At 36.1% G+C, this 25,751-nt stretch overlaps 1 protein-coding gene across 4 annotated transcripts in view; it reads left to right on the forward strand.

The window, feature by feature from the left end:
• Window positions 1-19,002, forward strand: part of ERO1B (endoplasmic reticulum oxidoreductase 1 beta) — a 72,999-nt gene extending 53,997 nt beyond the window's left edge. For 2 of the 4 annotated variants that reach the window (XM_086382807.1, XM_086382809.1), the window contains 10 exons: window positions 749-760; window positions 2,436-2,462; window positions 5,758-5,850; window positions 5,960-6,206; window positions 6,960-7,029; window positions 9,690-9,776; window positions 10,865-10,998; window positions 16,008-16,064; window positions 17,617-17,655; window positions 18,664-19,002. In XM_086382807.1, coding sequence (XP_086238933.1) covers window positions 749-760; window positions 2,436-2,462; window positions 5,758-5,850; window positions 5,960-6,206; window positions 6,960-7,029; window positions 9,690-9,776; window positions 10,865-10,998; window positions 16,008-16,064; window positions 17,617-17,655; window positions 18,664-18,679 — 782 coding nt within the window. In that variant the 3' untranslated portion in view covers window positions 18,680-19,002. Of the gene's footprint in view, window positions 1-748; window positions 761-2,435; window positions 2,463-5,757; window positions 5,851-5,959; window positions 6,207-6,959; window positions 7,030-9,689; window positions 9,777-10,864; window positions 10,999-16,007; window positions 17,587-17,616; window positions 17,656-18,663 lie in introns of those variants that run through there. The other 2 variants (XM_086382808.1, XM_086382810.1) reach the window with 2 other exon arrangements.
• Window positions 19,003-25,751: the final 6,749 nt, after the last annotated feature.

A 25,751-nucleotide genomic window follows, 5' to 3' on the forward strand; every position in this document is an offset into this window, starting at 1 on the left:
CCAGGTGATGGTGGTACCCTAGGAAGTAATGGAATAGCTCTTGCTAATGCTGTTGATGAGCTTTCTTCACTCAAACTGTGAATTGTTGATGAACAGCTGTTTAATATTCTTAACTATGTGTCTTCCACGCTATTCCTGAGCTGTAACAGCTGGGCTTCTACAACTAGTTTTTGAACAGTTTTTGTGCAACAGAACTTTTTTTTCAAAAATGAAAGCTTATGTAGAATTCCACATGTAAAGCCAATAAGGCAGGGCTGCTGTGGAGCCTGAGAATCCAGCCTTGCGGCCTCTTCCCCATGTCTGGGCAGTCCCGCAGCACCTGCAAGGATGCTTTCATTGACGACAGTTTGGGAAGGGTTTTTATTCAGGTGAGTGTGTGCTGAGGAGCAGTAATTTAAGAAAGAAAAGTGCTCCAGTCTGAAAACACATGTTCAGAAAGAGTTGTGTGCATAACAATTAAAGGAGTAACTTTGTGTATTTGTTAATTATTGAAACTAGTGGTTTTTATGATTACTTGCTCTCTGATACTATTTATTGCATAAAACATATATGAAAATCTTGTGCTGTTTGGCTTTTATTCTTATTAAGAAGTCTTATTTGTAGGATAACTACAAGCCAACCAATGTTAATGGTATGATTAATAGTTTAACACACAGTAAGTTTTAATCGCATATTAAAATAAATAGGATTGGAATCTGAACTGTAAAAGACATTTTCTGATATCCTATCTATTTATTTTATCTTTCAGGAGAAGATGATGGTGAGTTAAAACTCTCATTTTATGTTGCTTCAAGTGTAGAAGAAATGTCTTTAATGATCAAAATTTGATTTTTTCCTGTTTTTAATTCAAAAGTATTTATCCTATTTTTTTCAGAAAATAACTAGCAATCAATAGCAACCCAAAAAATGAGAGGTTTTTTTAATGTATATAATTCAAAGTTACCCTATGTTAAAAACAGTGTAACAACCATTCTACTTACATGTTTAGTATAGAAACAGGATCACATTCCAAGTTCCCCTATTTTTTGGTTATTGTGATCTACTTGAGTATGTTCTAAAGAAATGGAAGGAAATTAAAATAGTTTTATCAGATATTTGTCTTGTGATTTCTTTATTTTCTTATTGATTTTGTAATTTATAACCTCAGTCATCATTATTACACTTAATCTGATGAATGATAATTTGTCAACAGTAGGTTATTCCAGATTTCTAAATGAATGTCAGTTATAACATGCCCCCAAACAGCCAAAATAATTATTTCAAATGAATATTTACTTAGCTGTGTAGAGGGGCACCATGATGAGCATTGTACACATTGTACAGGATGGAAAGATGTATAAAACATATCTTTTTATAAAGATAGAGGAACTATCTTTCCTCTAGGAGCTAAAAATATGTACAGTAGGAATGATAAGCACTGTTCATAAGAGACAATAAAGAATTATTACATACACAGCACAGACAGTGAGTGGTGTAGGAGTTTGTTCAGAGGTGGAATAGATCCTGTCTCACTTGGAATATTACTGGGAAAGGTGGCATTTGAGATGCACAAATAATGGACCGACTTAAGCCAGTAGAATTGGATAGTATGTGCTACTTGAATGAATGCATGGACCAAGGAGTTGAAAAAGGAAAAAACAAGGCATGTTTTGGGAGACCCTGTTAGCAGTTAGAAAGACTTCACATGGGGTAGTTTAAATTAGAAAGATGAGTAGAGGACAGATTGTTGAGGACCTTGGAAGCTAGACTTTTGCTATTAACTGTTGGGGCTTTCTGAATAAATGAGTGAGATAATGAATGATCCTTTGTAAAAGTATCATCTAAGTAAGAGCATGTTGAATGAATGAATCTCTAGGAAGGTATTTGTGTTGTTGCAAAGGGTGAAGACTCAGGAGACAAATTCCCCACCATCTTAATTTATCCCCTGTACTCCTTGCTCAGCCATTTGTGTGTTGAGTTTTCATCCTCATGCTTTGCTTTTCACAATTAAAATAAGGATGGGTAACTTAGGAAGTATATTAACTATTTTCACCCTTACTGACTGCCATTTTCCTTTTCACTCAGAACAGTAGTGGGCTAGGATTTGTTCTTTTAGCATGGTACACATAGTAAGGCCCCTTCATATTCTGGTCATTAACTTTTCTGAAGAATTATCTTGAAAACTAGAGAACTTTTTTAAATTATCCCTTGAAACTTAGTATTTTTAGATAATTAAGGAAGTATATGTAGCTTTACTGGTTCAGGAAAAATAGGATAATTAGTAATTTGATTTTTGTATTAATTATAATTCAGTTTTTTTCTGGAAGTTTTGAACAGTGCTTTGGTTGTTATCATCAAAGGCAAACTTAAGATTGTTTCTCTTCAACCTTATGGATATTTAAGGCTTTAAGTAAATATGTTTATATAATTTTTATTGTTTTTGCTTTGTTTTTTAGGAGAATCATTCTACACATGGCTAGAAGGTAACCTAATGTCTGCATTTTAAATGTATTGGCATCTTACAAAAAGATTTGTTTAATATATATTTGTAAGTTTTAGGATTCATTACCTAGACAACTAATCTTGACAGTGTATGAAAGAAAATAACAGGTTTTATGTTATTGTAGTTTAGGATGAAATTATTTGAAAATGTTGAGGATATTGGTCAGCTAAAAACCAGTGTTACGGAAATACACAGGGCAGATATGGTCATCACATTTTCATAACTGGTTCCCAGTCTTATTTCCATTTTGTATGTAATACTCATCCAAACTACTTTTCTAGGAAGCATTATGCAAGTCTGGTTTGTTAAGTAGAGACATTCTTTTTGAAAGAAAGTAGGTTTTTTTGTATATGAAATTAAGGGAAGATGAATTTGAATTCAGAAGATTTTAAACATGTTTAAACATACAGTCTAAACTAACTAAAGAATAAAGTAATATAGATCCCAATATACTAGATTCTTAGGTTTGTTAGTAATGTTATATTATGAATGGGATTTCTCTGTTTTTTTAATTAATTATTTTCGATGTGCAAATACTGCTAGGAATTACACTGACAAATGGCCAACGTGGGAAAAGATGCTTAGCTTTGTTTAATTAGCTTTATTCTAAAAATGCAAGTTACAAAAATAGTATTTAGTTTAAAAGAGGTGGGGAAAGACTCTGCATATTGGTAATGGAGGATAAGAATGAAATTTATGGGCAATGTCAAATTCTAGGATATATACTGTATACCCCAGAATCTCCTAGTATCCTGTTGATGGGAGTCCACTGATACATGGTTCAGTGAGCACTCCCTTTTATAGGCAACTGACTCAGTTTCTCTGAGATTCAGGTTGCTGATCTGGGGCACGAGAGTGGCAGTAGCCATCCAACTTACCTACGCTGTGAGTGTAGATGATGCCTGTGAAAATTGCTTTGAGAATCACTAAACAATGTACAAATGCCAAATAATAGTATTGCAGTAAATCTAGCCCTTTTGTGAGAAAAAAATTATATATTGTTGTCCTGTAGTTTGGTTGGTGAAAATGAATTTGAATGAAATTAAATCCAGAAGAGAAAGAGGAGAACCATTTTCTAAAGTCAGCAGTTGGATTTGCTAGGCATTGGCCTGGCAGCAGACTGCAGGCAGGGGTCAGCTCTCCAGCACTTTCCTGCTAAGAGTATTGTATGTCTTCTTGGTGCATTCACTTGGCACATCTTTTATTGTTAAGATTTTTCTTGAAGTTGCCTAATTTTCAGTTTATGGAAGTATAGATTTTTCTTCCTTCCTTCCCACTTACCACCCATCCCCGTTTTAGGTAAGCTTTGTGGACTTTGCAAATTTGAATTGCCTCTCTCATTTTTAGGCATATGAATTTTCATGAGCTTTGCTTAGCTTATTTTCCATTCTCTTATCTTTAGATATTTTACTGCTTAGGTTTAAAGGAAGAAAAAGTGAACCTCAAATCTGATCATTTTGCTACTTGATAACAGATTTGATTAGAAGTTTTACTACAGGAGAATTTAGTACCTAATGTTTTATCAAAGTTATTCATATTGTTTATATCCCTTGTTACCATAAACTTGGCCACATGCTTTTTTTTTTAAGAGGTAAATGCTGCATTTAATTTTTATTTATTATGAGGAAACCACAAAATAGAATTTAATTTCTACCTTTATCCATGGGGCTTCCCAGGTGGTGCTAGTGGTAAAGAATTGCATGCTATCGCAGGAGACGTAAGAGACGTGGGTTCAATCCCTAGGTCAGGAAGATCCCCTGGAGGAGGGCATGGCAACCCACTCCAGTATTCTTAGCTGGAGAATCCCATGGACAGAGGAGCCTCATGGGTTACAGTCCATAGGGTTGCAAAGAGTTGGACACAACTGAAGCGACTTAGCATGCACACACACTCTATCCATGAGATGAGATGAGAATATTCTAGGAAGAATTCTGAATTAGGGAATGAGATCTCAAAATAATTATTTTTTCCTATTAGAAGCTACTTGCTTCAGAGCCATCTGTTGTAGAACACAAAGGGAAAGTAAGTTGAAGATCTAAAAGGTCCTAAGAAGATGCAAAGTAAGCCACATATATACTCTTAATGTCTTAAAAAGCCTTCAGCATATAAATGAGATTATTTCTTAGTTTCCACTGTTGGAGCCCATTTTTCCCCATGGGGAAAGTGGAAAAAAAAAAAAAAAAGGCAAAAAAAGACATAACTCTGTTGAGTGGTAGAAAAGGGAAAAAGCTCATTGTTCTGGATCTGGTGTATTCTTAAAGACTTAAGTTTTGCAGTTTTATTTTTAAAATTTTCTATAAAGAATATTTTCTAAAAATACTGTTCCTTTTTTATTATGGAAAATACAGTATAAAATTTAGTTTCTTGGGCATTTCAAATTTTACTTAATAGCATTAAGTACATTCACAATATGTATTACTCTTGTAATAAGAGAAAATATTTTTAAATGGAGGCAGGGGTAGGATAGGATGATGAAATTATCTTGACTCTGTTTTGAGCAAAAGCCTATGGGACTTAAGAAGGCTACATAAGATAAACTTCCATCACAGTCCTAAACTCCATCTTGATGTGGTTTTACTCACATGTAAATAGCACACATTTTTCTATTGGCTGGATGTCTGTCTTCTAGGTCTGGGCTCCTGAGAAGCAGAACATGTAGTTAAGTAGAGAAATTCAGGACAAAGGATTAATAAGACACAGTAAAGAATCTAGAAGAAGGGGAATTCCCTGGTGGTCCATTGGTTAGGATTCCCCGCTTTCACTGCTGAGGGCCTGGCTTCAAAAATAAATAATAATAATCTAGAAGAAGAAGAGAATTCAGTTTCAGTCTCTTCTTCCTCCACCATCAAGTAGGTTCAAATAGGACATCTGTAGGGAAGGGAAAAGGAGAAACAGCTATTGTTAAGCAAAAGCAGTGACTCTAAGTCTGCTTTAGTTTAGCCTAAACCACAAAGTATCTGTGCTATTGCCTTCTGGGTAACATGTGGACTTAACTAAGTACATCTGCTCGAGTGTTTGGACCTTCAGAAGTCCAGACATTTGTATCTTATTCTGCATTAAGTTATCATATTCAGTTACCTCCATGCTGAAGTCAAAATCTTATTTTATCTGCTAGTGAGAGGATCTCAAACTAATTATTTTATATTGTTCCTTGATTTATTTTTAATGTCCTTGAATCTTAACTTTAAAAATAAGCCTGCATACCTAATCCTCTTGATTCAGTATTTCTGTTATCTAAATGAACGTAATTTCTTTTTCAATATTTTTCTGACTAGGTTTGTGTCTGGAGAAACGAGTCTTCTATAAGCTTATATCAGGACTTCATGCTAGTATTAATTTACATCTGTGTGCAAATTATCTCTTGGAAGGTAATCACATTTTTTTCTATTAGTATAAAAATTGTTGGGGAAAAGAATATATTCTCTAGAGAAAAAAAAATCCTATTTATTAAAAGTACATAATATATTTCTTTTATAGAAACCTGGGGTAAACCTAGCTGGGGACCTAACATGAAAGAATTTAAACGCCGATTCGACCCTGTGGAGACCAAGGGAGAAGGCCCAAGAAGGCTAAAGAATCTGTACTTCCTATATTTAATTGAGCTTCGAGCTTTATCAAAAGTGGCCCCATACTTTGAGCGCTCAATTGTCGACCTTTACACTGGAAATGTGCAAGAAGATGCTGACACAAAAACCCTTCTACTGAATATCTTTCAAGATACAAAGTAAGACTTGAATTATCAGTGATCTGAAATTTTCCACTCTGTAATTGGATGACGTAGTTCTTGAAATACAACAAAAACTGACTCCTGAAAGCTGGTTAGGAAAAGGGAGAATTAGAACTGAGAAGGACAGTTCATTGGATGGCAGTGTTTTAAAATTTTTTTCTAAAAATGTTGACCGAAAAGTTTTATTGCATAAACTTTCACACTCGAGAATAGGCTGTATTTTTAAATATAACTTTAAATTTTATGTAGTGCCAAAATTTAATGTTATTTTAGTATTCTTTCTACCAATTTTGTTTTCTTCCAGTTGCTATTTAAATTCATGGTAATATGTGTTAGCATAAGGATAGATTACCTAAGAGAACATTAGCTTTACATTCTACAGTTTAACCTTAAAAAAAATATCCTGGGTCTATGCTAAAATGAGTATGGAGGAAAGTTGGGTTAAGAAATGCTTAAGGTAAATTGTGCATTACATTTTTTGAAATGCTAACAGAATGTTTTACATTTTTCACATAAATTGTTATTAATTTTTTAGGTTATTTCTGTCATATAATTTCTTCAAAACCTTACAGTCTTACAAATTATAAAGCTCTCTTTTACCAAATAGTTATATGCAAACTGTTGCCACCTTCTCATGTTACCAAACCTTACACATGAGTAAATTATGAATTTTAAATATTTGTAGGGATAGAAAATTCTACCAGAACTTGAATTTGTCATCTGTAACTTATAATATTTTCATTTCATCAGGTCCTTTCCCATGCACTTTGATGAGAAATCCATGTTTGCAGGTGAGAAAAAGGGGGCCAAGTCATTAAAGGTAAAGAGTTCTTGATTGGTGGGAAGAGTGGAGAGCAGCTGACTGGTTGTGTTTTAATTTTTTTCCTCTAAACTTCCTTTCCCAGTTCTCAATCTGGGTGGTCTGATTGGATTTTACTGTAAATGATACAAAAAACTCCTCTCAATTCTTTTTTTCTCTCTAGTTTGCCCCCCTGCTTAGTGAATCTTCAGTTGTAGCTCTAATGACACCTTTGTAATTGTCCTTTTAAAAGACGTTATTTTGAGAGGAAGTTTTCTTTCTTTTCTTTTTGTTGTTTTGATGCATCTTAAAAGCAATCATGCACTGTTAGCCACTTAGAAGATAGTAATAGCATATTTTCAAAAGTGTATTTTATGAACTATTACAGTTTTTCAAACGATTATGTTTTTGTACTTACGGACTAACATATAAGGCAAAAATTATCTGTTGACTTGGGATATCAGAAAGAGACTATATTTTAGGAACATTATGAAACTTCACATTAGGAGCACTTCATTTTCATTTGCTTCCAGCAGAGGGCCCCAGTCTCCTGGATCTAATGCTTGATGATCTGAGGTGGAACTGATGAAATAAAGTGCACAATGTTTGAATCATCCTGAAGCCATCCCCCCTCCCTGTTCATGGAAAAATTATCTTCCATTAAACCGGTCCCTAGTGCCTAAAAGGTTGGGGACCGCTGGCTTATAGTAATTAAGGAATACATTATACCTTTACAGTTTGATAAAAGTATTTGAAATTGACTGGCAAATAGTCTTCTACAACAGCTGTATAATTTTTTATATGCAATTCTGAAATCCAAAAGCTCCAACCACTGAAACATTTTTCTTATGTTTGGTGCAAATTAATTTATTAGCAAAACCTAACGTGAACTGATGTAAAGATAGTTATAGAAAGTGAAAGTGAAGTCGCTCAGTCGTGTCCAACTCTTTGCCACCCTATGGACTGTAGCCTACCAAGTTCCTCCATCCATGGGGTTTTCCAGGCAAGAATACTGGAGTGGGTTGCCATTTCCTTCTGCAGGAGACCTTCCCGACCTAGGGATTGAATCTAGGTCTCCCTCATTGTAGGCAGACGCTTTACCGTCTGAGCCACCAAGGAAGTCTAACCTGAACTGATGTAAAGATAGTTACAGTGTTTTTTTAAAAAATTCTGCTTTGTATGACTATTATTACATTTTGCTACAAAAACAATCATATATTTGATTATAAGGTGTTGCCATATACTCCAGTGGGGTGTTTCATAATAAACAGTGTTATGTAATTTATTTCTAAAATCTGACAAATAAAAAAAAAATAAAATAAAATCTGACAAATTATGAATTCTGAAACCTATTTGGCCCCAGCATATTTTAGATATAGACATGCTACAAGAATGAATAAATTAGTCAGAGTTGCTTAGTATTTCTGAAATGAAGTAGTTTAGCCACACTGTATTTTAGTTTTGGAAGGCTGTTTTGATTTATGGTTGTTTTAGAGGTATATTAGTATTATGGTATTTAACATAATGTTAATTCATTTTTTTAATGCTTCCTACTTTATAAATGTTTATATAAATTTTATACTTTTGATCAAGACAACTATAATTATGTATCTTTTTTTATAGATGAGGAAGGTAAGATTGAGACCAGACTAAAGTTTCACAACTAGCTTTAAAGTGTAAAATGCTGGAAATTTGGTTTGCTACTTTTCAAAGGTATATAAAGGAGAATTTAAATCCATTTTTCCATCTGCTCCAAAGCATGTGAATTCTGAGAATGGAGCACAAAGGAGTTTTTGGAATGTTTCTGTTGTCTTTCTTTTGGCCAAGCTACAGATTCCTCCAAACACTTTGGGCAGCAGGGCTGGGCTTTTGATGGGCCAGAGTTTTCAGGTGACTCACTCCAGCTCTTTGCAATGAAACATTTACCTCAGTACAATAAAATGATGTTTATTTTCTGCATTTGCCCAATGAAAAGGATGAGGAAACTTTCTCTTAGTTAGTGTTGTTCTCAGAAAAGCTGAGGCTGACCTTAGTGTTACAGAAACCTGTGCACAGATCACAGGCAGAAGAGTTACCAAATTGTGTGGGGAGCTAATACAGCACCATTCAAGGATCCAGTGAGTGAGTGTCCCTGAAGAAGCAGCCTTAGCGAACGTGGGGGACTGCGAGACCACACACTGTGGTCATCCATGCTGACAGAGCACGTGTACAGATATGGGGTAGTCCTAAGGAGAGACATGGGAATTGATCATTGCTCCAGGACTAGCTGTCTGATTTACACTTACACAAAGCAGTGCATCCAAAATAAATAAAACATAATGTAGATGTATTTGCCACTGGTTGTATGCAGATATCAAATAGAAGCAGCAGTTAAGCTCCTTCAAAGTAAAAACCGTGCATGATTTACTCTTGTGTCCCCCACAGTGAACATGTTGGTGCTTTGCATGGAGTAGCCTCTCATTAAAAAATTGGTTGAATTAATATGTGGAGTGAATTTTATAAAATGCTATTAATGTTAGCTATTTCATATGCATGCTATGCTGTACAAATCCAGATGATTTTCATCATTGTTGAAAAACACAATTCATTCATTAATAAGCTTAAAAATGTTTTTAGAATTCAGATAAATGCAGTTTAATTTTTAATGTCTAGTTAGAATGAAAATATTTTCTGCACATTAGGAGGAATTCCGGTTACATTTCAAGAATATCTCCCGTATAATGGACTGCGTGGGATGTGACAAATGCAGATTATGGGGGAAGTTACAGGTTTGTGTGTTGTTTTCTGTTCTGAAACTATTACTAACCTTAAATTTCTGCACTGAGAAGTTGAAAGTTTTTGTTAAAATGTCCTCATTGTTCATTGAAATAGAGATCCATGGGGAGCACATGTATACCTGTGATGGATTCATTTTGATATTTGGCAAAACTAATACAATTATGTAAAGTTTAAAAATAAAATAAAATTAAAAAAAAAATAGAGATCCAAAGTGTGGTTTTGCTATTTCATTTATGAAAAAAATTAGTGTGTATTAATGTATGTGTGTTAGGTTGTTTTTTCTGTTATTCTAGGTTAATGATTTTGGTTTTATTATATCTGTTTCTGTTGGTACAATATCAGATTTCTGAAGTTGGATGATTATAAATAGATTGTATTGGTATTTTACATACCTATTTAGAAGATAAAATGTAATCATATAAAAAACTTAATTATCAAATTATAATCACTGACTTGGCATCAGTGATCAGAAGAAGGAGGTCCCCTAGTCACAAAATAGGAAAGTCTGCACAGCAGGCCCATTTCCCTATATATTTCAATGTAAAAAGGCTTGTGTGATATTTTCTGTCATCTTTTTACAAAGATGATAGTAAGTCATAGAAAGTCAGGAGATGGAATATTTTTTAATGGTGACTACACTGAAATCAGATTTTTCTTTTTCTCTAGTGCTAATAATTGAGAAATTATTAAGTGTAGGTATCACTAAGAACTTATAATGATTTCTAAGTTTTGAATTGCTAGGGACTAGAAAGAATGCTTTCAAGGTTACATATTGAACACTTTTAATCCTAATGTGATATTTTCTTGGTTAAAAAAATGGCATTTTAGTAATTTTGAATAGTATGATGTGTATCCAAAAGGGTTAAACTTTTCAGGTTTCCTTAACAGCTTCAATAAATTTATCATATGCATAATCTGTGAGAAGTAGAAACTATATTTTGCATAGTTGAATATTTTGGTGAAAAGTTCAGTTCATTTGAATTTCCTGCCTTCTCATCACAATGACTGAATGTTTCTTTAAACTTTTATAGCAATTATTATGTGAATTTAACTGCAAGTTTATCACTATTTTCTTTAGACTCAGGGTTTAGGAACTGCCCTGAAGATATTATTCTCTGAAAAAGAAATCCAAAAGCTTCCAGAGAACAGCCCATCTAAAGGCTTCCAACTCACTCGACAGGAAATAGTTGCTCTTTTAAATGCTTTTGGAAGGTGAGAACTCTTCTCATGGGCTTCCCTGGTGGCTCAAATGGTAAAGAATCCTCCTGCAATGCAGGAAACCTGCATTGGATGCCTGGGTCAGAGAATTCCCTGGAGAAGGAAATGGCAATCCACTCCAGTATTCTTGCTTGGAAAATTCCATGGACAGAGTAGCCTGGCGGGCTACAGTCCGTGGGTTGCAAGAGACAGACATGACTTAGTGACTAAACAACAACACACAACAACAACTGCGTTTATAGTTATTATAAAATGTTGGCTGTATTCCTGTGTTGTACAGTGTATCCTTGTAGTTTATTTTATATATAATAGTTTGTACCTTTAACTTGTTACCCCTATATTGTCCCTTTCCCTTTCCTCTCTATCACTGGTCACCACTAGTTCTCTGTAGCTGTGAATCTGCTTCTTTAAATATATTTAAATCTAAATAAAATTAAATTGAGAAAGAACCAGATATCAACTTCCTCAGAATTTCTCTCAGTCTCATAAGGAATATTCACAAATGCAGCCCTTCCAGCTTCAGTTCTCTAGCTCAGTTCAGTTCAGTTGCTCAGTCATGTCTGACTCTTTGGACCCCATGGACTGCAGCAGCCAGGCTTACCTGTCCATCACCAACTCCCAGAGCTTACTCAGACTCATGTTCATTGAGTCGGTGATGCCAGCCAACCATCTCATCCTCTGTCATCCCCTTCTCCTCTAGCCTTCAATCTTTCCCAGCATCAGGATCTTTTCCAGTGAGTCAGTTCTTCACATCAGGTGGCCAATGTATTGGAGCTTCAGCTTCGGTATCAGTCCTTCCAATGAATATTCAGGATTGATCTCCTTTAGAATTGACTGGTTTGACCTCCTTGCTGTCCAAGGGACTCTCAAGAGTCTTCTCCAGCACCACAGTTCAAAAGCATCAGTTCTTTGGTGCTCAGCTTTCTTTATAATCCAACTCTCACATCCATACATGACTACTGGAAAAGCCATAGCTTTGACTAGAAGGACCTTTGTCGGGAAAGTAATGTCTTTGCTTTTTGATATGCTGTCTAGGTTGGTCATAGCTTTTCTTCCAAGGAGCAAGCATCTTTTATTTCATGGCTGCAGTCACCATCTGCAGTGATTTTGGAGCCCCGCAAAATAAAGTGTGTCACTGTTTCCATTGTTTCCCCATCTATTTACCATGAAGTGATGGGACTGGATGCCATGATCTTCGTTTTCTGAATGTTGAGTTTTAAGCCAGCTTTTTCACTCTCCTCTTTCTCTTTCATCAAGAGGCTCTTTAGTTCTTTTTCACTTTCTGCCATAAGGGTGGTGTCATCTGAGTGTCTGAGGTTATTGATATTTCTCCCTGCAATCTTGATTCCAGCCTGTGCTTCATCCAGCCTGGCATTTGTCATGATGTATTCTGCATATAAGTTAAATAAGCAGGGTGACAATATACAGCCTTGATGTACTCCTTTCTCGATTTGGAACCAGCCTGTTGTTCCATGTCCAGTTCTAACTGCTGCTTCTTGACCTGCATACAGGTTTCTCAGGAGGCAGGTCAGGTGGTCTGGTATTCCCATCTCTTTCAGAATTTTCCACAGAGGCTGTTTTACCTTTTATTGCTCTCTAGAGAGTACTGGACTCAGTCAGATATTAGCATTCTGGAATCCTGGCGCTGCCATTTACTGGCAGCATGAGCTCAGGTACATCATTCCTTTCTTCCAGTTTGTTTCCTTTCTCTGTACCATGAAGATAAGTAAAAATCTTTCCCAAGAAGTTAACATGAAGATAAAATAAGGTTCCATGTGACACTTTTAAAATTACAAGATGCTCTCTCAAGTCCATGGCAATAGGGGTGGTAGTGATGGTAATTTACAGACACCGCTGGGAGTTTAGTGCTCTAATATGTTCAGCACTTACAAATCTGTCTCATTTTTTTATGACTAGTCTAGATGTGAGAAACCTTTCTTTTCTTAAGGGTTATGATACTCAGGGTGGGATGGTTACACAAATAAGGAACAGCCTAGTTTAATCACCCTTATCCTCCCAGGGAAAACAAATAACAGCCATCTGCTTTTAAAGCTCTTTTAAAATATTCATCTTTCTCTCCCCTTAATTATTAAAGTAATTCATGGTCATTATAGAAAATTTAGAAAACCATGTGAAAGTATAATTTAGTAAATAAATGTAAAAATCATCCATATGCCTACCACTTAGAACTATTTCAACATTTGTTGTATTTTTAATGTGTATTTTCTCACTACTTACACATTTTGTATCCTTTCTTATCCTTCTTTACTTGGCATTATGTTGTAATCATTTCCCAATATTATTTTTTCATAAGCATTCTTTTTTTCCTTAGTGTGTACTTGATATATACAGCATTATATTAGTTTCAGGTGTGTAACATAATGATTCGGTATTGGTATATGTTGCAAAATGATCACCACAATAAGCCTACTTAACATCCATCACCATACATAATTACAGAATATTTTCTTATGATAAGAACTTCTGAGATTTACTCTTTTAGCAATTTTCAAATATATAAACACTGTTTTTAATATAGGCCAATATTCTGTTACATGGACATACCAAAATTTAGCCATTCTTTTTTCTCTTCATCAAGTTTTATTGTTTCCTTCATATGTATTCTATACATTTCTTATTTTTTTCCTTTAAAAATATTACAGTTACTCTTAATAATTGTTAATCAGATCTGTTCATTGTATCTTCCACCTGATTATCAGTTCATTTATATAGTAAATGATTTTGGTTGCACTAACCACACAATTATTGTGTTATACTTTGGGGAGTTTGTGCACTCGTTCTTATGTGAACTGGGAGTTTTCTTGGTCTAACAACCTATATAATACAGTCCTACCTCAGCTAGGGCACCCAGCGCAGCATTGCTGTGTCCATAATGCTAGTGGGCAGAGACATACATGAGCGCTGTTTTTGGTTCTGGCCACAGAATGCTGGGAAATGTGCTTTCTTTATTTTGAATACTCTGCAAATGTCTTTCCTACACTAGCAGCCAATTTTTGACAGTTTCAGCATTTCTATCAAGTGGTTTATTTTCCTGGGTACAAATAGATAGGGGATTAGTGACCTGTTGAGTCTTACAGCGTATTTTAGTGTCCCTCTGAAAGTACCAGTGAAGCAGTAGATGGATGCAGCCATGCTGTGTCTGTCTGAGAATAGTAACAGGGAGTGTGGGCACTCCCTCCTGTGTCATAACGTGTGAGCTCTTGGATGCATCTTCACACAGACAGGTCCCACACCGTGCTGCTGAGTCTGTACTCTCCTGGTAAAATGTTAGCTTGTATAAAACCTTGAGTTTTCTGATACTCCCCAGTTTTGTATCTAAATCAGACTTTGAGCATACTTTTTTCAACTGCTGCTCTTTACTGAGCTCTCTTTTCTTTAGTTAAGGGCCTTGGTCTCTACCGTATCTTCATATGATAGTTTTTGTTTTTGTTTTTTTAATGGGTACTTTGAGGTGCAGAAAATTATTTTACACATTTATTTTGCTTAATAATCATATTTTCTCCTAATAAACATTTTCACTTCTCTAATATTCTGAGGATTTGAGTAAGAATTCATTTTCTGTTCATCTACAGCTTGTAAGAGTATAAAGAAAATATTTTTGAGACCATAGAGAACATAGATTTTTTTTTGAGAGGCCGTATGGTCCTGGGATCTGATGAGCTGGTTAGAATCCTACCCACTACCTGAGTGACCCTGAGAAAATTACTTGATTTATTTAAGCCTCAGTATTCCTAAATGGGCGTCCCAGGTAGCAGTAGTGGTAAAGAACCTGCCTGCCAATGCAGGAGACCTAAGAGATATGGGTTTGAGCCCTGGGTCGGGAAGATCCCCTGAAGGAGGGCATGGCAACTCACTCCAGTGTTCTTGCCTGGAGAATGCCTTGGACAGAAGAGCTTGGTGGTCCATAGGGTCGCAAAGAATCCGACACAATGGAAGCAACTTAGCATGCACCGTGTTCTTAAAATATAAAATCAGGATTAATTTTATCTACTTTGTAGAGTTTTTTGTTTTGTTTACAATTAATGAGATTACATGTGTGATGGGCTCAGAACATTGCCTACCATACCTTAAGCTCTCAATATAAGAAAAGTTATTACTTATTATGTACTTAAAGGCGCTCAAAAAAAAAAAAACCAAAAAACAAAAATAAAGGCTCAGTACTGTATTCTATATCATCTTAAGTTACAGAAAGAAAAATGTTAGATTTTTATTGTATAAACCTGAATTGTACATAAGGATAATTGAGCTTATAGGATTTCTTTTTTAATGATTCCCATTTCAGAGTTTTACTTCTGAGTTTGGGCTCAGAAGTATTTTATTCATTCATTCAGTCAGCCAGTAATTATTTATTGAACACTATAAACATGGGTCCCGGGAGAAGGAAATGGCAACCCACTCCAGTGTTCTTTGCCTGGGAAATTCCATGGACAGAGGAGCCTGGTGGGCTACAGTCTACAGGATCAAAAAGTTGGACACGAATAAGTGACTAACAGCAACAAATAAATACAGGTGGCTGGAGGGCACAGGGATTCAACAGTAGACAGATAAATAGAATCTGCACCTTTGTGTTAAAACAGATCAGTGTTTGTGTTGAAACAAATCCATGTTTGGGGAGCAATAAGAAAGAATTGGACATTTACAGAGGAGAGTGCAAAATGAATTTTTAAGGCCAAATGTAAATGATTTGAGATTCTTTATTGTAATGAATTATCATATCACTGTTCCCATCATTGATCTAGAATTTGTTGCTAATAGGAAGTAACTTTGCCCCTTCTAAATCAAAAGTAACAAACTACAGCTCTGTTTTGCCAGTCTTTAATAATTATAGCATATGCTTTAAAAAATGGAAGCTTCATTGTTCAGTGAAACATTATTTTATTTTCAATTTGCTTTCAAATTATAGTCCATATGACAGCATCAATAATATGAAATGTGTACACATCCTATTAGCTGTACTAATATGCTTTTTTTTTCTCTTGTAGGCTTTCTACAAGTATAAGAGAGTTACAGAATTTCAAAGTTTTATTACAACACAGTAGGTAATAGAGGCTTTTATATGTCTAATTAGAGACATAAAGTGACTGTGTGAAGCCTTTTTAGTCTTGGACATTTCAGCAAAAGGAGACTAATCAGACTTCAAGAATTCTGAGCTCTTAAAGAGAAAATTCAAATGTTCACTTGAATATTTATGCTTCTTAATAGATTATCAACTAGAGATATTTATAAATGAAGTATATACTTTTAAAACATGTAAGTTATACTAATTCTGTGTTTAATTCCATGTGTTACCATCTGTTGAATATATTCTGAACAGCAATTCACAAAGAATTGGCTTTGTGTTTATTCTGTTCTTTATTTCCAGTAGTCAAACTTAAAAATGTCTATGTCTCCATCCGAGTAACACTGTTAACAGTCTGTTATGGAAAAGGAGAGCTAGAGAGCAAATGATGCTTAGGGCCAGTATCAGTAACAAAAATTTGTCAATGATTTTTAAATGTATTTAGCCTTGCCTAGCTCTGTGTGTCACCATCTATCATAGGGAAGTGTCTGCGTGACGAATGACCCTTTCAGTGTATAATGACAGTAGTTACCTAAGAATCCCCAAGGCTTCAATTTGTTTTAAGATTTTTACTTGCTGTTGTTGTTGCTGTTCTGTTTTGGTCTAAAGGCGAATAAATACCTTCAGCAAAGGTGAATCAGTACTGTCCCCTGTGCTACCCATCCAGATCTCCTGTGCCTGCAGTGGGCTGGCTCAAGGGGATTCTTTACTGAGAACCTAGAAAACAGTTTCTGTTGGTTTTGTGTCTCTTTGCCCCTACTCCAACTTTAGGAATTTTTGTTAAGAAAACAAAAATGGCATAAATACTTAACAGTTTCCATATTGATAAAATTTGAATGGGATTATATGGATTTATAACACCAGTTGGAGACATTATATACACAAAACTTACTATTTTAAAGTAAGCATTTTTAAAGGATTTTATTTTTGACTATAGTCTATGCAATCCTCTCTCAACTTGATCTTCTTTGGTATTTAAATAGTTAGTTCATACTTCTGTAAGCTTCCTTTTTCCCTACCTTTTCTTTTTTAGTTCTTTGTATATAAATGAACTTGCAACTTGTACCAACAGATGACTTTATAAGTCCTAAATTGTCATTTTCTAAGCCTTGGATTTAAATATCTTTAATATTTAAAATATTGATTATTGTTAAAGGTGTTAGTGTATATATAATGTGATTAATTTGGAAGGTTGCAACTGTGTAGAAGTAATGCGGGTATCAGTCTTTTATGAAGTAAATAAGTGCTCTTAAATCCACATCTTATCCTGCCAAAGTCTGAAATGTCTTCATTGATGGTTTAGTGGCATACTTGTGCTTAGTTGGTTCATCCCCCCTTTAAACATATGTAGCTATCCCTTGGAGGGATATAATTGGGGGGGAGTAAGAGCTCACTAGATACTTTCTTACCCAATTTCTAACCCTTGTAGACCTGGAGTTTTCATGTTGTTGATGGTGGTGGTGGTATATTTTTGTTGAATAAAACAGACTGATTTGGTTGGAGCCTCCTCCACTTTTTCTTTTCATTTTTAGGGATACAAGTACTGTCTGGTGGGAAAGGGGGACCTTAAGGTAAATTTGTCTAAAAAGTTGAATATCTAGGTAATCTTGCTAGTAAATCAATAAGAATTATTCTTAGTGTTTTTCAAAGTCTAAGAAAATGTGAATGTTTTGCACTTTGTCTATTATTACTGTAAGTTTAAAAATCTTTTTGGTAGTGTTACTTCACCATTCTCCCAGTTAAAGATAAAAGCTGTTGTTTAAGTTCTATTTCCTGGAAAAAATCTTTGGTCATTTCCATTTGTTTTCTTTACTGTGATTTGTTTCAAGCTTAGTTAAAATTGTGTCTTAGAGTGAGTTCTAGGACTTAAAAAGTCTAGTTAGGGTAAAAAATTCTTTTAAAGGTTTTAACAGATCTTTCACTATCAAGAAAATAAACAAATGAAGTAGTCTTAAGCTGAAATCTATTTGATTAACTTTACCATAAACGAGATTGTGGGGGGGAACCTACATTTTTGTGTATGTGTGTATTTCTTAAATGAATGTGATAGAAATCTCTGTTTTGTGAGCCTGGTGATGTTTTATGATCCCTGTGATATAAACTTTTTTCCAACTCCTACTTTTTATTGTGAAGTGATATTACAGTACCGACTGCATTGTGACAATGCTTGGATGGCAATACCTCTTGGCATTTTGTCTTTATCTCATCACCTAATTTAAAAATCCAGCACTTGATAATATAACTTGACAGAAATGATTGTACCAGCTGACAAAGTAATGAAAATGAAGAGAAGGAACATATTCCTTCCTTTAGTAGCGTGAGTTTTTTTTTTCCCCCTTAAGTGACATCTGTGTAAATTAGAAATTCTCTGTATTAAAACTGATAAACTTAAATGTTTCTCTTGTGTTGATTCTTAGATTACAAGGAGGATGAGACAGACTATTAGAATGGTTTTTTACAGTTTTGAAATTTGATAAGTCAAGTGTTTTATTTTGACACTTTAACGTTGTGAGTTGTTCAACACTTGTAATCTCTGTATGTCTGTGAAACACTGTGCCATATTCTCCAACTTTACCTAGGTGCCACTGTATATAAGCAAGGACAGCTATTTTGATCTCCATCAGCATTGCCTTCACCTGGAAATTTGGGAACAGTTCACAGTAAGCCTCCCAGCAGTTTTGCAAACTGAAGTACCTGCAGAAACCATAGCTATTCACCAAAATACACAGACTGGGTGCATGGTATCATGGAAATTATTTGGGAAAACAAAAACAACACAGACACATACCAGGTTTATGTGTATTCTATTTGAAGTAACATCTACAGGTGCAGCTTTGATTTTGAACAGAATTCCAAATGATTTGCTCTTGTACCCACAAGATTACAGAAAATGTGAATTAAAGTAAATGTTTCTGCAATCTTCCTATCCTGTTTTTTTTTAAACCCCTTTTAAATGTTTCCTTTTATGAGATGAAAATTTGGTTATAATTGGTAGAGAAGAGAGAAAATAAGTACTCTGTGGTTGTTTCCTTTTTAAAATCATAATTGCAAGCATTGGCAGCCACTGTTGAAGGGCTTTGCATGGGTTATTTATCTTCTCAGGAGCCCTAGCAGGTAGGTACAATTAACTTCTCTATTTTTAAATCAGAAAACTGAGGAGAAGAGAGGCTAAGTAATTTGTCCACATTCATATTCTAGGTTGTGGGACTAGAACTTGAAACTGCTCAGAATGTGGTACATTTGTGTTATTTCAGAAACTGGCTTATTACCAATCAACTAAAACTTGGGGAGCTTTTAGTATCTTTTGACTTGTACTGAATCTCATAAAGGTTTTAAAATATACTTTATTTAATTTTTTAAATAACTAATACATTCACATAGTTCAAAAACCAAAAAATATAAAAAGCTATACAGTGGAATGTCTTCTTTCTGACTTTGGCCTGACTTTCCATACTGCACATCCTTCCCCCGCCCTTACCACAAATAACCTCTGTTCTTGGTTTCTTATATTTCCATCTATACATTTTTAAGGCATATACAAACAAATACAAATGGAAAGTCTCATTTTATCCCTCACTTTTACCCAAAGAGTGGTGGTATATACATACTGTTTGCTTTTTTTCACTTAGTTTTTCTTGGCAGTCTTCCCATGTCAATGGATAACTTAATCACTCTTCTTTTTTTAAGATAACTGCTTATTATTCCATTATATGAATGTACAGGGCTTCCCTCATAGCTCAGTTGGTAAAGAATCCGCCTGCAATGCAGGAGACCCTGGTTTGATTCCTGGGTCAGGAAGATCTGCTGGAGAAGGGATGGGCTACCCACTCCAATATTCTTGGGCTTCCCTTGTGGCTCAGCTGGTAAAGAATCCGTCTGCAATGCGGGAGACCTGGGTTTGATCCCTGGGTTGGGAAGATCCCCTGAAGAAGGAAAAGGCTACCCACTCCAGCATTCTGGCCTGGAGAACTCCATGGACTATATGGTCCATAGGGTTGCAAGGAGTTGGACACGACTGAGCGACATTCACACTTCACACTTCACATTTGAATGTACAATTGTTTAGTTAGCCAGTCTTCTATTAATGGGCATTTGGATTGTTTCCAGACATTCTATATGTCATTTTACACATATGTAAATATGTACTTATAGTCTAAATTCTTGCAGATGGAATTTTTAGGTCAAAGACCATGTGCATTTGTAATTGTGAAAAATATTAGTATATGCCCTCCACAGGAGATGGTTACCAGATGACACTTGTGTGCAATTTAAAACAATGCCTGCTTGCCCACAACCTGACCAACATGAGTATTATTAAAATGTTGGATTTTTGCTATCCTGATAAGCTGCAAAATGATATATCAGTGTGTTTTAGTTTTTTCCTTATCACAGGTAAGGCTTACTACCTTTCATTTGTTTAAGGTTTATTGTTTATCTGTATAATTTCCTTTTGTGTTTGTATCTTTTTCCCATTTTTCTACTGCACTATTGATCTTATCAATTTCTAAAAGTGTTTTATTTGTCAGGGATATAAATCCTCTGGGGGCTTCCCAAGTGGCTCAGTGGTAAAGAATCCACTTGCCAATGCAAGGAGATGTGAGTTTAATCCCTGGGTTAGGAAGATCCCCCGGAGGGAAATGGCAACCCATTTCTTGCCTGGGAAATCTCATAGACAGAGGAGTCTGGTGGACTACAGTCCATGGGGTCACAAAGAGTTGAACACTACTGAGCATGCACACCCCTGTTAATCCTCTGTCTATAAGAAGCTGTACACTTTTCCCCCCCAATTTGTTGTCTGTCTTCTGACTTTGCTTATGGTGGTTTTGTCATGGATTTTTAAAAAAATTTTTCTGCAGTCTAATTTATTGATTTTTTTAGTGACTTCTGGACTTTGATAGTTAAGAATGCCTTGTTCACAGCAATAGTTCATCTGTATGTTCTTCTAGAACATTGATGGTTTTATTTTTTTAGATCTATATTTTGATTCCTTGGAGTGTATCCCGGTATAAAGTGCAAATTAAGTATCCAACCTATTTTTCCCCCAGGTGATTACCCAGTTATTCCAGCACCATGCATCTTTTCCTCACTAGTTTGAGATGCTATGTGTAATCATATCTAAAATTCTAGGTTCTCTATTCCATTGGTCTGTTACTCCTGTACCTGTTTCACATTGTTTTAATTACTCAGGGCCTAGGTTTTAATAGCTATTACAGTGGTCCCCTCAGTCTTTCCCCACACCCCTTTAAAATAACTTTTTAAAGCTGTTCTTATTTGTTCCATTAACGCTTCAAAGAAAAAAAAAATCCTTTAACATATGAATGATGCTAAAACTCTGACCACCTCAAGTGTTTGGAGGGTTGCACTTTTAACCACAATATGTCACTGTCCTTTTTATACTTCACTTGAGAAAATATCTACTTTTTACTACCTGCTGTGGTAATCACATCAGTATTCTATTTGCCAGTGCCCAAACAGGTAAGGACAAAGAGACAGAACATGCAGTTGAGACTCAGCTTCTAAGAATGATTTCAGAATGATCTTGCTATACAATCCTTACTTTCTTTTTTATTCCATTATGGATTCTTTGTACAAAAGTTAGATATCTGTCAAAGATTCATGAAAAAACAGGGAGGGGCCCTTAAATGAGTATTAAACTTATAAAATCTATATGCAGTGGATAAAGATGCAAGTGTAAAAAGTCACCTTAAAAAACCCCAATAACTTGTCAGAATAATAGGATCTGAGTATTTGCTCGCTCTTGTAGGAGCTGGACATATAGCAGTGAACAAAACAAATATCCCTGCCTTCAGGTAACTTAAGAATTCCGTAACCTCACTGGGTTATATCTAGTTTATCATAAGAATACACCCAGAGAAAGAATACAGTTGACCCCTGAACAACATGGGTTGGAACTGCATGAGTCCACTTGGAAACACGGGTTTTCTTCAATATATACATAGGGGCTACAGCACTGCCTAATGTGCGGTTGGCTGAATCTACAGATTTGGAACTACAGCTAGAGAGAGCTGATTATAAAGTTATACATGGATTTGACTCCCTGGGCCTCAGCCCCCACTAACCTTCATAATGTTCAGTAATCAACTGTATTTTAATAGAAGAGGAATAGGTAACATAGAAACTTGTCTAGTGCAGAAGGTACCCTCCATGCCAAAATCACTGCAGACAGTGACTGCAGCCATGAAATTAAAAGACACTGGCTCCTTGGAAGAAAAGCTATGACAAACTTAGCATATTAAAAAGCAGAGACATCACTTTGCTGACACAGGTTTGTACAGACAAAGCGGTGGTTCTTCCAGTAGTCATATATGGATGTGAGAGTTGGACCATAAATATGGCTGAGTACTGAAGAATTGATGCTTTCTAATTGTGCTAGAGAAGACTCTGGAGAACCCCTTGGACAGCAAGGAGATCAAACCACTGGAAGGACTGATGCTGAAGCTGAAGTTCCAATACTTTGGCCACCTGATGCGAAGAGCCGACTCATGAGAAAAGACCCTGATGCTGGGAAAGATTGAGGGCAGGTGGAGAAGGGGGCAGAGGATGAGATGGTTGGATGGCATTACCAACTCAATGGACATGAATCTGAGCAAACTTCGGGAGATAGTGAAGGACAGGGAAGCCTGGTGTGCTGCAGTCCATGGGGTCACAAAGAGTCAGACATGACTGAGTGACTGAACAACTGTGAATGAATCTTAGTGTCTGCTTGAAAGTGCCATCAATTTGTCACAGATCGATTAAAATCAATTAAAACAATTCTACCTACCACCCCTTGGTCAGGGCAGAGTCAGCATTCACCACACATCATTCTATTATTTAAGTTACCCATGCTGATTTCCTTCACAGACCGTATCTCCAAATGGGTAAGTGTTCTTTCTGTTCTTTTTGACAGGTTTTCAGTCTGCAGGCCTGAAGCCCAGACTCTGGGCTAGTGAATGCACCAAGGGATATACAGTGGCATCAACTGAAAGGTGCTGGTAAAGCTGCATCTGTTTATGCTAAATGTACCCCGTTTATACTTCAGTTAATCCTTTAAGGGTACTTATGACTGCAAAGAGACAGGACGGACTGTTGTAGCTTAGCAAGGTTCATGGGAAATAGAGGGTCAGAGTCAAGAAGGATCAGAGTGACAGGAATCAGTGGAGAAAGAGACAGATTTTGGAGGTCATACAGGCTAAAAAGAAACAGGTCACAGACCTAGCTGAAGAGATCAGCCCACTCATCTCAAGTTTGGAGTGGGCTTTTAAAGTTCAGAGGGAGAATCTGTTCTACAGATGAAGAGTCTGATATTCTACATGGCAGGGCAGCCTCTGACCTGTCAACAGAACAGATCAGACTTGGAGGCTAAAGAAGGAATGCTGGCAGGGAAAACAGAGGAGAGATCCAGCCCCAGGTCGAGGGACAGAGGGAAGGAACCCAGCTTTGGAGAAACTAGGCAGATACCATTAGGAGCTCTTGAGTCAATGGGCTTGCACCTGAGGACTCTGGCTGCCAGGTCATCAAGTAGGGGTTTTAGTCTCAGAACCCCACTCGGAATGAGCACACATCAGTGCCCAGGCCCAGAGGACCTGGGTGACAGGAATGGGGAATGCACACAGTTACCTAGGTTGGGAGCACATGGATGACATTAGCTGATGTTCAGGTATTTTGACCCTTTCATGCAAGGGCTCTTCATACATGCCTGCTTAGGCCCAAGAGCAGGGTTAATGTAAGGACTGTGCTGACTGGACCCACAAATACCAAGCCCAGGGTTTAGCACATAGTAAGTGATGGACAGGGAGGCCAGGCGTGCTGCAATTCATGGGGTCACAGAGAGTCAGACACGACTGAGTGACTGAACTGAACTGAAGTGTTGAATAAACACTTAATTCCACTTCCTTACCCTCACTGTCCCTTAAAAAAATGTTAAATGTGTCCTCACTTTAATCAGTTTGTAGTCTGAGAATTCCACTATTTAGCTTGATCATTTCCAAAAGCTCCTCCATCTGCACTATGAAAAGTCTTAATATTACGCACAGTTAACAATGCTTTTAATTAACAAAATTCTCACCTATATGGGATAAAAATTAGAAATACATATTAGATGTGTCTTTGATCAGCCTTATGCTAATCTATATTTTATCATGCAGTAATCTAAAGCAAAGCAAGTTTTTTGTTTTTTTTTAAAGTTTCTTGGAAATCTTGACAGCTTCAAATATTTAGACCCATTTAGTTCTAATACAAGTTCATCTTTATTGTCAAAGTAAAAGCAATATTCTTGTAATAACTATGTAAATGCAAATGAGAACCTTCTCAGAGTACTTCTCACGCTCTAGGATTTACTAATTCTTCCTCCTTTCCTCTTAAATAGGGTTAATTGTTCAAGGCCAACAAAGAGCAGTTCTTTTGGATAAAGAGAAAATTTGGGGATACATTAGCAAGTGTGCCTGATGTAAGCAGCTAAACACAATAGCCAGCATAGTCATTAACACTGCCTGACATATTCAAGAAAGAACTGGCATAGCTAAATGTGATTGATGTGTGTTTATTGTCAGAATCAAAACTTCTTAGAGTCCACGGTTGTGTGTGAACACACTGGATGTTTTCATCATCAGCTCAATTAAATGGGTTCACTGTAGAAAGGGAAAAAAGCCAATGAAAGATATCTACAGGCAGACCTCATTTTACTGTGCTTCACGTTAACTGCACTGCAGATACCGCATTTTCTATAAACTGAAGGTCTGAGGCAAGCCTATGTGCTCAAGTCTTCCGATGCCATTTTCCCAACCGCATTGGTGTCTCTGTGTCACATTTTGGTAATTCTCACAATATTTCAAATGTTTTTCATTATTATTGTCATGGTAATATGTGATCAGTGATCTTTGTTACTACTATGACTTGCTGAAGATTCAGATCATGGTTAACGTTTTTTAGCAGTAAAATATTTTTTAATTAAGGTATGTGCATTGTTTTTTATATAATGCTACTGTACACTTAAAAGTATAAACGTAATTTTTTTTAAAGTGTAGACCATTGTTATTTATTGAATTTGTTACAATATCACTTCAGTTTTTTATGTTTTGGTTTTTTGGCTACTCGGCATGTGGAGTCTTAGCTCCCCGACCAGGGAATGAACCCTCACCCACTGCAGTGGCAAAGCCCTAACCACTGGACCTACAAGGAAAATCCGTTTTATGCACTGGGAAACCAAATTTGTGATTCACATTTGTGCAGTATTTTGCTTTACTGCAGTGGTTTGGAACCATACCTGCAATCTCCAAGGTCTGCCTGTATACAAACCAGTTGGCATTCTTTAGACAGTTAACACCATAATTAATCCTATTGTGTATATTTCCAGTGGATGCACAAGAAATATGCAGCCTTTTAGTGTTCAATCAGACTTAGCTAAATGACGGTACAAAATTTTTGGTGATATGGCCTCTACCCCATTCTTAAACTTTCACATTATGGGTGGGGAGGGGGTAATTTCATCATGTTGCCTTAAAACAAGAGGATGTTTGGGTATTTTGGAACCAATAATCTCCATTTCTTGTCTTCTCGTGACCTTTAGTATTTCACCTAGGAGTAGGGCTGTTAGTGTACTTGGCAGCACAAGTAAATAGAAATTTAAGGGAAACTTAATTTTCCTTTCCATACCATACGTGCAACA

The sequence above is a fragment of the Bos grunniens genome, chromosome 28, assembly GCF_055505025.1.
Source record: "Bos grunniens cultivar Pamir isolate PY7600 chromosome 28, Bosgru_T2T1.0, whole genome shotgun sequence".
Classification (NCBI taxonomy): Eukaryota; Metazoa; Chordata; class Mammalia; order Artiodactyla; family Bovidae; genus Bos; species Bos grunniens.